Here is a 12,877-nt window from a genome sequence, read left to right as displayed (position 1 = left end):
AAAGAAAAAATATAATTTAATTTTTAATACAAAAATCTTTATAATACTTTTACCTTACATAAAAATAGGTATAGTATTGAAAGTATAAATCCCTATTACCATTTGAAAAATGAAATTTCGTGAACCAAAAAGGGAAGGCACCACAAGGCAACAAAATGAGGGGACCATTGTTTTTAATGTAAAAGGAACAGTGGGATTGTGTCATTTGTCAACGCAGGGAGTGAAAGCGAGAGAAACTTCAATCCTCCACCAAACTTACCTACTAAAGAGAGGAGTTGAGTTGAGTCGGATTTAAAATTGGAAATAAGTTTTTTATTAATTTTTAAACATATATTTATATTAAATAATTTCAAGTAAAATCAATCATTATAAGTATTGAATTGAATGATAAACTTAACAAGTAATTAATTATAATCGGAATAAATTTGAGTAGAGAACCTCTCATATTTTCATAGGGTGAGACGCGAATATAAAATTTTATAATTTTCAAATTCTTAATCTTGCGATCAAGCTAAGACTTCATTAAACTCGTAATTTTATTCTCTTCATCTACAATACTCACATTCGAGACTATACTTAAGGAGCATTGAACTCTTTAATATTCGATCCAACACAAATTGATGATACAATTATAAGTAATAACTAAAAAAAAAAATGAAGTAATTAAGGAAGAAAATTTTCATAGTTCAGTAGAGTCTAACCCATAAATAGAGGTAAGATCTCACTATATTTTGAACAATTCTAATCAAAATCATAATAAATTTAAAACGAAAATCTTTCACAATTTTCGATAAATTAGGATTCAAATACGAGATCTCAAAATTCCCAATGCCTTGATATATTTATTGATTTATTTTAACATTTAAACTCATTAAAAGATGGATGGATGATATAATTATAAGAGAAAGCTAAAAAAAGTGAAGTGAAATGAAATGATTGAGGAGAAAATTTAATAAATAAATGGGTTACTTTTTTTCTTTTTTACTTTATTTACTATGCAGGTTGATGTGTAGGATATCCCTTGTAACTACTACTGAAGTAATGTTCCCCACTTTCCTCCCCTATCAACTCAGTCATCTTACACTCTGGTGTACTGTGTACCACTTGTTACACCAAAATAGTATTAGATTTTTATTTTATTTTTCATTTCAGTTCCCAGCCATATAGGAAAAAAGCTGTATCTATCAGGGTGGTACTACTACTTTTTTACTTTTGGGAAAACTGAGCGGTATTTCTTCAATTTCCTACAAACTCCCAAAATGCAACTTGGTTGGTTTGGAGATTAATTTGCATTAAGTTAATTTAAGTTTTTGAAAGTTTTAGGTTTGTTACGGTGTTTGTCATTACTGATTTATTATGGTCGACCCGATCCTCTTTACTTCAATAGTGGTAGCATGTATAGTTCACTTATATGAGTTCGCACATGGTGGATTTGTATCGACATACAAGCAAACCCACACTTAAGGAACATGTGTTGGCCTTAGAATATGGTATGTGTTGGCATACATGAGGACCTATCTAGTATGTAACATCCAGGAACTGTATCATATAAATAGGAGAATTAGCCTTTATGAGAAATAGATTTACAAAAACACTCAACAAGATTATTTTTGAGTTTGAGTGATATGCTTGGGTTATTTGTTTTTCGAAATTTTTATGTTTGAGTCATTCAAGTTAATTATTTATCTAATTTGGAATTAAATCATTTTAGGGTTTGAAACATTTCAAGTTGAATTGTTGGTTTATAATCTAATGATAACTATGAGTCTTTATTGCTTTGAGGACCACTTATTTAGATTTAATAATTTTAAAATATTATATGAAAAGTTTATTATAGGTATAATATATTTAAATATATTATTTTAATTGATTGAATTTTAACTCGATTGACATCAACATTGTTACTAAAACGTCACATATATAATATATTTTTGCCAAATACATAAATATTTAATGATATCATTATATATTGTAAGCAGTATATTTTCAAAATAGTAATTACTAATATAAAAAATTATTATTCAAGTTACACTTAAATTACAATAGAAGTTTTTAAATTAAGAGTTAGATTGCATTTTGTTCTATTTACACGAAACATAGATAAATTAGTCTATATATATTAGATTATATATATTAGATTAAAGAGTATGTTAGTTCTTTTGATACAAATTTCATCTATTTTTATTATTTGAAAGCACCTAACACGTCATGGGTAAATTTTCTTGTTATTTCGTTAGCTACACTATTTTTATGATAGAAATAATAAAATTTTAATAAAAAAATCAGTTTATTTTTAATATAATGTATATGGATTAATAGTTTATTTTTGAGTAAAAAAATAAAATACGATCTGATTTTTAGTACAAATATCTTATTAAAAAAGATAAATTATTAATTTAATTGTTTAGAATAAATTAAAAAGCTTTTTAAAATTTTAAAACAACAATTTTCGCTTAATTTGGCTTAAAAGCATAATAATACTTAGAAGTGATGATAACAAAATTATTGATTAATAATGGCATTTTGTTGGTCTACCGGACTAAAGTTAAAAAATAATCATAAAAGAGATTTTTACTTAATGTTGTTAATAATAATGACGTGTCATTTAATTTATCATTAACGTGACGATGTTAGTTAATTAGTTCTCCCGCAACGGAGACATTGATTTGACTAAATTACTAATTAATTAGAAGCTTTTTTTTTTTTCACTTTAAAGTAGGGAACAGTTAAAGAGTAAAAAAAAAAAAAGTTGAGGAGGTTGATTACAAGCGGTTAAAAGAGTGAAAAAAAAGGACAAAAAAGTAATTTTGAAGAAAAGAGTGGCTAACGACCGGTGGCAAGTGGGCTAACGGCTGATTCCTTGCAAGGACTTGGAGGAAGGCTGGATTTGCCGGTAGCAACAAGGCGTTGCACAAAGCACTCGATTCTCTCTCCGTTAGTCTCCGTTAGTAACCGTTTCCCGCCAAACGGTAACGATTCAACCCCTCTTTCCTTCAGTATCGCCTCCGTTTTCGGCCCAACCGTATTTTCAGTCTCCACTCCGTTTGCCTGTGGAAGTTACATTCACGATTAAAAATCTGTTTGGCTATCGCGAAAGTCGAGGAAAATTATAATTTTCTAAGGAACCAAACAGAGCATCGATTGGAGTGAAAGGGGAAAAAATGTAATGTATATCCAGCATACCTGAATTCTAACGTAGTCTGTACGGTTCCAACAGAAAGAGTTCGCCAACATCTGGTCCACCGTCTCCGAGACACCGTCAAGCGCAATGTCGACGACGGAAGAAGTTGAACATTCATTGTTGTTACGGACCTTTGACCTTCCGCACGACGGACCGTTGCCTAAAGATAAAACCAGCAGATCCTCCACGCCGTTAACCGACGGGAAATCTCTCTTGTTATGGAGAACATGCGTGACCGCCGCGGCGGTAGGGTTGTTCATGACCAAACCACCGTCAACGGTGGAGCATGAGGTCTTGCCATCTATAGATGTAAACGGGAAAGGTTTGAAGAGGCTAGGAGTGGCTGACGTGGCGCGGCACACTTTCCAAAGCTCGAAGTTGAAGCTCGGTGACTCAGAAGCGTCGGCGCGTGAGAAAACGAAAGGAGCAGAACTCTTAAGGTCAAAACAAGGAACAAGTAGAGGCTTACACGTGTCCTTGAGTGTCAAAACCGTTCCGTCTTCTCTCTTAAACATTTCCTTCAGTGCCTTATCCATGCTCTTACCACTGAACTTTTCCCGACGACGAAGAACTCCGGCGAGCTTATTAACTTTAAAAAGCTCAGAGTTATTTTGAGTAATAAACTCAACAGCATCCCTAGCACTGAAAAGAGGATGACCGGTTCCATCGTCGGCAGAGATCATGGCAGCAAGAACAGCACCGACGCCAGTGCCAGCGATCAAATCGAAGAAATCAGCAATTTGAGCATGTGCGTCACTGGTTTTGAGACGGATCTGGTCTTCTAAGTGGATAAGAGCAGCACCAGCTACAATGCCGGTGGTTCCACCACCGTCAATGCTCAAGATTCGAATCTTCTTAACACTTTTCTCACAGTGCGATAGCCATTTCTGCTCCAGTTTCGTGAAGATCTCCAAAGTCACCTTACTCAGCTCCATTTTCAGGTACTTCTTCTCCGCGCGAAAACAACAAAGGGAAAAAAAAAACTTTAGAAAGCGACAACGAGAAAGCTTGATTTTCTGTTCACGCTTTGCTGCCGGAAAGCATTACCGGCAGTGATAAGGAAAACTATAAACCTTTTTACGCTTTGCTACAATTGGACTCTCTGAGTCGAGAGTGAGTTAAAAATCGGTAGTGAGTGAGCAAAGCGAGTTGGGTCTTTCGCGGAGCTTCTATATATACACGCAGAGTGTTGTTTCAGTTGTTCTTTGTCGTGTGTGTGAATTTCTTTTTTTAAATTTTTAAAAAATAATAACGTTTTTTTACTGAGAATTTATTTATTTTTCTGTTTGGCAGTGAGATTCTTACGTGTATAGGGCTGTCCTTGCACGTGTTCTTCTCGGTTTACGGGAAGTGTCAACCTCGGTTTCCAGTTCGGCTTGGCTTGGCTTCGGCTTTCTTTTTCTTTAATGCCCTTGTTGAGGGAAATTTTTATCCTAGTCCTCCTCACCTTTATAAATGTTAGATGTGGCCAACATACCAGACAAGTCCCTGTAGATTCACAGGGTATCCAAAGAAATATTTTAATGGCTCATTGTAAATCTTAGTGTCATTCTCACAAATTCAATAAATAAATAAAATTTTCAAATTTACTCATCCTATCTATTGATACAAAGGTAAAAAAAAAAAAAAAAAATAACGATTCACATAATAGTTTCGAGAGTCGTTATCAATGGTTTAAAAATTTTAAAAAAGTTAGAAGTTTCTATAAAAATCATGGGTTCAAAATGCGGGAGACACCCCTTTTTCAAAACGGAGAGCAAAACTTCAACCACAAGTGAAGCCCCAAAAGAAATTTTTTAGGCGACAAAATTAAGTTATAAATTTTGATAAAAGTTAAAACCAATTTCACCATTATACTATTTAATTGAAAATCTTATCATTCGTGAATTTAAAATACGATTTTACCTTTATTAATTTATAATTTTATATATTTTAAAAATAAAAATATAATTTTCTAATTTTCAAGGTGCAGAGCCCTATCTCCCCTCTCCCATTGCCCTTGACTTCAATGACATCTAAAAAAGAACAATACATTTACATAAATAGAGTCTAAAATTTCGGATAGATTGGTTCAATTAGTTAACTATTTATTAATATTTTGACAAAGAACCAATGTTCGAGTCTCACCACCAATTTTTTTAGTAATTAATCCATAAGTAGTACTTTCAATTTTCTATGAAATCAGTCACATACCCTAGACGAAGATATCCTCCTCTTACTTAATTTTTTTAAAAAAAAATATGATAATATTTAGTATGTATGGGACATGATCTTTCACCTGGCATGATTTGCAGGGCAATAAATGTGAAACCATACTTGACAAGATGTATTCTTGCATTGCATGATGGATGCTGAATGAATATCATTCTCTGCAAAGTTGTAAAATATATGCATCAAAATGGGGCCATATCGGCCATTGTCCAATTTTCTTCGTACGGAAGGCCAAAATGCTATGATTTTGTTGCCTACTTATATATTCTAAACCCTAAATATAAAAATAAATAAGGTTAAAGGTGAATTTGAATAGACGATTAAATATGGTGCAGTATGTTTAACTTATTTTTTATGTAAGTAAACGTATTACTCATCTAAATTCACCGTATAAGTTTATATGACTATATATGCCTTTTCTTTGCCTGGTACAACTTTAATGGCATGGGTTAGTTCTTAAGTGAAAACAAGGTGAAATAAAGGTTGGCCAGTGACACTACCATGGGTTGAATTCGAAGAGCACTAGTCGAAGCAGCAGACAAAATAAGGTATGTGTGAGTAAAATTGTTTCAAATTGACTTAATTAATATCAATAAGTGTTAAATGTATTAGTGAGGTATATTGTATTTTTAAGGAGAGAACGGAAATTTGAATAATAAAAACTACATCGTTAGAAATAATCATGAACTTCGAACATGAATTACAAAATATATTAAAGATACAAAAAAATCGACTTAATCAATGGTTTTTAGTCAAATAAATTCGGTTGAGTCGATTATGATGATTAATTTTTATAATTGATCTGCTCGCTTAATTAACTTTTAATATAAATACTTTTTTATTTTTAAAATATATTTATAATATAAGCATATGTAATATACAATTTTTTAAACCAAAAGCTGAACAAATAAGAGGCAAAGACAATGTAAGCATCAGCTTTGATCCCTAAAATTAGAAAATTCTACTTTAAATCCTCAAAATATATAAAACTATAAGTTAATACAAGGTAAAATTATAGTTTGGCTCTCTAAAAATGATAATGTTTTGATTTAATCTTTCTGAAAAACTATAAAGATAAAAACCAATACAATGGTGAAATTGTATTTTGCTCTTATATAAATATATAATTTAATCTCGACCCCTAAAAAATTTCTAGTTTCGTTCCTACAATCAAATTCGATGTAATCGACTTGATCAATCAAACCAACCTATGTTAAATTGGTTCAATTAAATTAATTAATACATAAGTTGATTGGTTATTAACTAAACCGACTACTCTTCCTTATCCCATTTATTTCAAAAGTGACTATTGTCTTCTTCTTTTTTTGTCAAAACAAGGATATCCTCATCAGTAGCAATGACTGATTCTTTTACCGTGGGAGCTCTTCAAAGAGGTAAATGGCTAGCTACGAAACGTGTTCCATTCTTATTAGCAAAAATTAAATCCCTAACCACATGGTTGCGAGATTCAAGCCACTTTTGCCTTTGTTGCATACTTGGTTATTTTTGTTTCTTTTCACCTTGTGGGAAGATTTAGCGTCATATTCAAAACCTGCAAAGTTAATTAGTTAATGCATTTATTAAAGGCTGTATTTTTCTTTTTGTTGGAAACCTAAAGAATGCAATGTTGTGGGGTTGAATGATAATCTTCAATTCATCAAAAGAGTAGATTGACATATATGTGAATAAAAGTTGGAGGATTTGTTTTTGCAAACAACATCATTCATTTACACAACTGTGCGTTTTGGTCTATTAGGGTGAGGATGAATGATATTCATATATTGGTAATTTGGGCTAATGGATTCAATCACTATATCGAAGAAAGGAGGAGGCCTAAAAGAGTTAGAAAGAGGTTGGGGGGTTTTAGCCCAAATTGGGAAATTTACACCAAGTGTCTTTATCCGTTCAACAATTTGAATCTAGTCCTATTCGAGTTGAGAGTGATATTCAGGTAAACTCTTTCTAACAGTATAACTCCAAAATTCGATATTGGTCTAAATATATATAATTAATTTTCATTTTAAAAAGAACAAAAATATACTATTAAATTTAACCTTAATATTTACAAATTTTTTTGTAAATTTATCATTTATTATTTTAGTTAAATTTAACTCTCAAACTTTTAAAAAGATTCAAATTTGATCATCTAACCTTTCAAAAAAAGTCAAACTTATTTTTTAACAGAAAACTAACGTAAAAGTTAAATATTAAAACATTTCAACTTGCATAACAATTCATATGTACTGCACTAATTTTTATGAATTTTTATAACTTTTGGACTACCTTTAAAAGATAAATGTTTTAGCCAACATTTCTATTAAAAAAATAATTTGACTCTTTTTTAAAGATTAATAGCAAAAAACATCGAAGTCAAATTAAAAAAAATGTAAATGATTATAGCTATTCAAAAAAGGGAGGAACTTTTTATGTTTGACAATGTAACGATATAATCAAGTTAAAGCCTTGAAAACTTTGAATTCTCATATTTGAATTTGTTGTAATATATATGATGAAGGTAACAGAAACTGGAAATAATGGTGGAGGTATATAGAATACTATCATTAGCTCACATTGTATCCCATAAAACCTCTCTTTTGTTTCAAAAGAAACAAGAATAAAAACAAAAGCAATACTTAACTAATATGTTATGTCTAAACCAATTGAGTCTTAACTCGACTGGCACGGACATTATTGCCAACACAGGAGGACCTGAATGCACTGAAACGCATTATACACCTATTTATGGATTAGGGAGAGACTATGAGTAATTCTAGACTTTGTATCAAAAAGAACAAATATGATAATAACCTATAATAAAATTGTTCAAAAGAAAATCATGTCTAAACTGTTTTGGGAGTGAGGGATATAAATAACTCTACCAAATGTTTCAAATCTCTCAAGAGTAACATTTAACATGGAGCAATGCTGCCCCCCCACCACACAAAAAAAAAAAAAAGGGTAAAACATAAGAACCAACAAAAGGGTGAAAGGAGGAGGATTTTAGTGTTTTTTTTTTTATGAACCCTCCATCATCAATGTCATAATGTATCTACTTTTGTTGTAACAAAGAAGCAACATTGAGATCAACATCATCCTTGGCTCGTCTATCAAATGGATCTTCACCAATGTACAAATCCAATATTGATCTACATAGGAGTTTGCTCTCTATACTTCCCATTTCTTTTCCATCAACTACACCATTTTTCAAATCGAAAAAAATAAAATTAGGGGTATAATAATAAAATGTAAAACAAATTATTGAGTCAAGAAAAACATAGTAGTTTCTAATCATGCTGTGAATGTTCGAGTGTTATATACAAGTATGTGTTCAAGCAAGGGTATATTAAGTTTTTTTCAAATTCTTTCATATTTAGGGTCATAAACCCATAAATGCATCGGACACCGGTACTTTAAGAAAAATGAGAAATCGAAGATTCATAACAGTTGTGTAAAAGAAAACAGAGGAAATGGGTTAAAAAGGCCCGGGTATGAGTGTTGAATACAAGTACAGGTCTGACATAAGCATGTTCAATTTTTTCCCCAAGTTTTTTCGTGGGCTATATCCCCACTTCCACACCATAAATGTGTGAGGCGCAGTATTTCAACAAAAATGAAGAAATGGAGATTCATAGGCATTGTGTAAGGAAAATCAGAGGGAATAATGGACACTTGATGCAAATACCAGATGAATTAATCTCAGCTGAATGCAAGAAAATTGGAAAAAGATTGCTTCTTATGTCTAATTTAAAGATAAAATATGCAAAGAACAACTTACTTATTGTCTTAAGTACATAGCCTGGCTCCTTTGAGAGCTCTACCAAAGATCCCCTTGGTAGTTTATATTCATCTTTGAATTGAGAAGTGAACCTGCAATCGAACCATACAAGACATCGAACTAACATTATTGAAACAGAAACTAGGACAAGGAACAAGATTCGAAACAGAAGGAAAACAAAAATTTAGAAGAAATGCGATGATGTTAGTGCAATGCTGTGGTGTTCAACTTCAGAAATTTAACAAAGCTGTTAAATTAACGTATGAATTTCAGGTTATGAACCAAAACCGAAATATCGCAATCACTAGGTAGATGTTGATAGTTGAATTTTCCCCTTCTTTGTGTAAATCCAAGATATCTCAAGCCACATTAGATTCGAGACTAATCTCTTTCAAGTTGGAAGTGAATAAGGTAAAGCCCTCTCAACCAACAAGTGCACTTCTCGAGGTTTGAACTTATTTTCTTACTCCTATGGAATGGCGGTGAGGTGGCTACCACCTCAACCAATTGGTAAAATGTTGATAGTTAAAAGCATAGTTTACCTTTGAAGTAGTTCTTTATTATCTGATCCACTAAACTTTTGGAGTCTGCTTCCAACTGATTCTTCGTAAGCGCTTCGTATGGATTTGATACTCAATTTGCTGTAGACGATTTGAAGTCTAACAGTCATGGATATATCAGCTTCCATAAGATCATTATTAAAATCTTTACTGTTTTTAAGTTCAAAAGCAGATAAATTCCCATATTTCTCACTCAAAAACTTCTTTACATCATCCCCATTAGCATAAACACCTGCAAAAGAACACCAAATTACCCACATGTAGAAACTGCATTTTCCACGCTTAAAAAGTGTTCTGCTTTGGTAGCTCAATCTATATTCTACATTTAGTTTTTTTTTTTTTCGTATAAGACCCTCTACCCGTATTGAATTCCGATAAAATCCAAAGTAGAGCCAGACAGGACCTCTAAAACGGGAGACAAAGCTCTCCTAGAACTGTTTTCTCCATGCACAAGACTTGGACCCAAAGCATTCAAGCCATACCCAGATTGAATTTGTAGCTCATCATTCAATTACCAAAAAAAATACCATTTAAATTCTATAAATTATTGCATGCAAGCTTGGGATTTCAGGATAATCCTAAACTAAAGTGTCTAAGTGGATCCAAATATGCATTACCAGAAACGAAGAATCAAATAAAGAAAAAAAAAAGCAGATACTTTCAAAGAAGGTGAAAGAGAAATTTATATGTTACCAAATGCATAGACATCGATGTTCGTCAATCCCAGGATGCTCTTTTTCCTCAACCCAACACCAAGGAGTGTAAGGGAACTTCCCAGAACCGCCGGGAAAGAAACCCCACTCTTTGGTTCAACGACGGGAGCCGATCCATCGGCGAGAGAGACCGAGGCCCAAAGGAGAGAAGAACTATTCGGCAAGAGCAGATTCGCTGCGTGTTGGAAGAACGGGTGGTTCGGATTCTGCGAGACGACAGCCACGCCGGCGGCAGCTGCAGCTCCTATCGATGCGGCGGTGGCGGCAGCAAATGTGGCAGAGAACCGTGGGCGAGGGGTGGTCCGGTGATTGTTCTGAGAGGAACTGCCACTGCCAGGCAGGTTAGTTGGCTGAGAAAACAAGAAAGGAAACCTCAGTGACATCATCATATTAAATTTAAGCACTTTTTTTCCATTTATTTTTTTAATAAATGACTATTTGTAGGATAGAAGGTATCACGTGATGTGCACGTGGACCTGGTATTGAGACTATAGGCTTTTGGACCGTTCAGTTTGATCCAACGGTCTCAGTGAAACTTGAATTTTCAATTTTATATTACCATTTAAAAATTAAAATATATTATTTTAATTGTGTTTTTTTACTTTCAGTTATAGAAAAAATAACTATTTATTCTTAAATTCTTTTTGGCTCAACATTACATGAATTGAAGATATTTTAACAAATTTCTCCTAAAATCGTATTTATATTTTAATATTTTTAAATAAAAATATTCGAATCTAAAATTATTTTTCGTTGTTGGGTATAACAATAATAATTTCAATTGTGTAAAAATCCATTGTCAGAAATTGGACCACCAAAACCATTCCTTTGGATAAATATAGGATATCTATTTTACCTTAGTGTTATCCTTAAGGATAACATTATATAAAAACCCATAATTTTTATGTATTAAAAGAAAATTGGTTATCTAACAGTTCGGTTTATTTAAATGCATTGAAGCACGTTATATTCTTATTTTAAGAGTTGATATGTGATTATGCATAATTCTAAACATGATATAAAAAATAGATATAATAATAACATATAATAAGATTAATATTTTAAAAAAATGGTTACAATGTAGTCTATGATCATAGATTAAAACGATAAAATTGACTATTTATATTATAAAGTAAAAAAATAGTACTCTTATCATGTATAGAGATGGCAATGGAGTAAGGGTGTGAATATTGCTAAAATAATTCGCACGTTTTGCTTCGCCACCCACTCTGCTCAACTATGGTTATATAATCTTTAAAATTATTATCACTTTCATGGATATTGGATGTATTCATCTTCACCCCACATTGCTCTCCTTCAATGTAATTTTTTTCTACTCATCTTTAATATTTTCAATCTTTTTAAATTCAAATAAATATTTAATATAATTCTTCAAAAATGTTTAAACATAAAATATATGTTTTTCTATATTACTTTATTACATTTTTACCTTTTCAATAGTTTATATATATAAAGATAAAATGATAATTTTATATAGTGAAGCGGGTTGAGATGGAACAAATAATTATCATAGCCATTCGATACCCACCATCTAAAAGAGAAATCCACCCCATCCTGCATCTACTTTTCAAATAAAAAAATTTGTTCCATTTAAAGCTAATTGATTCAAAATCTATGAAGCAGTTCGAGTTTAACCATTTCTAATCATGAAAGGAGGGCTTAGGAAACAAGACCTTCCTTCTATATATAGTTTATAGATTGAAAATAATTCGGGGTAAACTGTAGACGTGTGCCCTTTTTTTTTAGATAAAGCAATTAAACTTAAACTTTTTCTCATCTTGATTCCCACATTAGCCCTGAAATTTAACAATTTTTTTTATTTAGTCCTTAGACTTGGATTCCATTAAAATGCGATTACATGGCACACTAAGGTTGTACCAAATCATCACTTGGAAATTTTATAAATAAATTAAGATAGTATTTGAAAAGCCACTTAGTAGTTAGATTTGAGTGTAATGGTATGATTTGGTAACTATTGTAATCGGTGAGTCTCACCGAATTAGGTGTAATTGGAATACCTCAAGTATACTTTTCAATTCTTAGGGGAGGGTGAGAATTGAAGTAATTACGTAGATAATTACATCCAAATCCAATTTTAAAAATTATTTTTATATATGTTATAAAAATTATACTATAAGCAAGGACACGCGTGAGTGTTTAGGATGATTATAACCAAAAAATTATTATATTATAAATCTTAAAAACTTAAAATTTTAAAATATTTTTTTACATTTTATAAAGTTATAATAAAAATTATTTAAATATTTAAAATTTCTAAAATTATGATAAAATATTTATTATATTATAAAAAGTTAAAAAGGCGAATTTAGCATCCATGCTACGTATTATAAAAATAATATACTTAAGGATTATAATTTTTCCCATAACTTATTTATAAAAAACAAAAAATATATAT

At 31.5% G+C, this 12,877-nt stretch overlaps 2 protein-coding genes across 2 annotated transcripts; both read right to left on the bottom strand.

Annotated features, from left to right (window-relative positions):
- Positions 1-2,682: 2,682 nt before the first annotated feature.
- LOC108467509 (probable inactive patatin-like protein 9) lies at positions 2,683-4,417 on the bottom strand. The gene is made up of 2 exons (XM_017768142.2): positions 3,184-4,417; positions 2,683-3,048 (listed from the first exon to the last, which is right to left on the bottom strand). Exons 1-2 carry the CDS (start codon positions 4,114-4,116, stop codon positions 2,824-2,826), a joined length of 1,158 nt encoding a protein of 385 aa, XP_017623631.1. The 5' UTR covers positions 4,117-4,417; the 3' UTR covers positions 2,683-2,823.
- Positions 4,418-8,168: 3,751 nt separating this feature from the next.
- On the bottom strand, positions 8,169-10,856 carry LOC108467881 (fatty-acid-binding protein 1). Its single transcript, XM_017768695.2, has 4 exons — positions 10,421-10,856; positions 9,710-9,959; positions 9,168-9,259; positions 8,169-8,584 (listed from the first exon to the last, which is right to left on the bottom strand). Exons 1-4 carry the CDS (start codon positions 10,827-10,829, stop codon positions 8,442-8,444), a joined length of 894 nt encoding a protein of 297 aa, XP_017624184.1. The 5' UTR covers positions 10,830-10,856; the 3' UTR covers positions 8,169-8,441.
- Positions 10,857-12,877: the final 2,021 nt, after the last annotated feature.

This window comes from Gossypium arboreum, chromosome 8, assembly GCF_025698485.1.
Source record: "Gossypium arboreum isolate Shixiya-1 chromosome 8, ASM2569848v2, whole genome shotgun sequence".
NCBI classification, from domain to species: domain Eukaryota; kingdom Viridiplantae; phylum Streptophyta; class Magnoliopsida; order Malvales; family Malvaceae; genus Gossypium; species Gossypium arboreum.
Note: the sequence above shows the minus strand (reverse complement) of the source record. Positions and strands in the feature narration are given on the sequence as shown.

What these genes read in the sequence shown, in the direction of transcription:
- LOC108467509 (XM_017768142.2), bottom strand. Translation starts at nt 4,116, where the DNA reads ATGGAGCTGAGTAAGGTGACTTTGGAGATCTTCACGAAACTGGAGCAG. An exon ending in CAGACTACGTTAGAATTCAG is followed by an intron (nt 3,049 to 3,183) that starts GTATGCTGGATA and finishes TAACTTCCACAG; the next exon opens with GCAAACGGAGTGGAGACTGA.
- LOC108467881 (XM_017768695.2), bottom strand. Translation starts at nt 10,829, where the DNA reads ATGATGATGTCACTGAGGTTTCCTTTCTTGTTTTCTCAGCCAACTAAC. An exon ending in CATCGATGTCTATGCATTTG is followed by an intron (nt 9,960 to 10,420) that starts GTAACATATAAA and finishes GTTCTTTTGCAG; the next exon opens with GTGTTTATGCTAATGGGGAT. An exon ending in AATAAAGAACTACTTCAAAG is followed by an intron (nt 9,260 to 9,709) that starts GTAAACTATGCT and finishes GTTCGATTGCAG; the next exon opens with GTTCACTTCTCAATTCAAAG.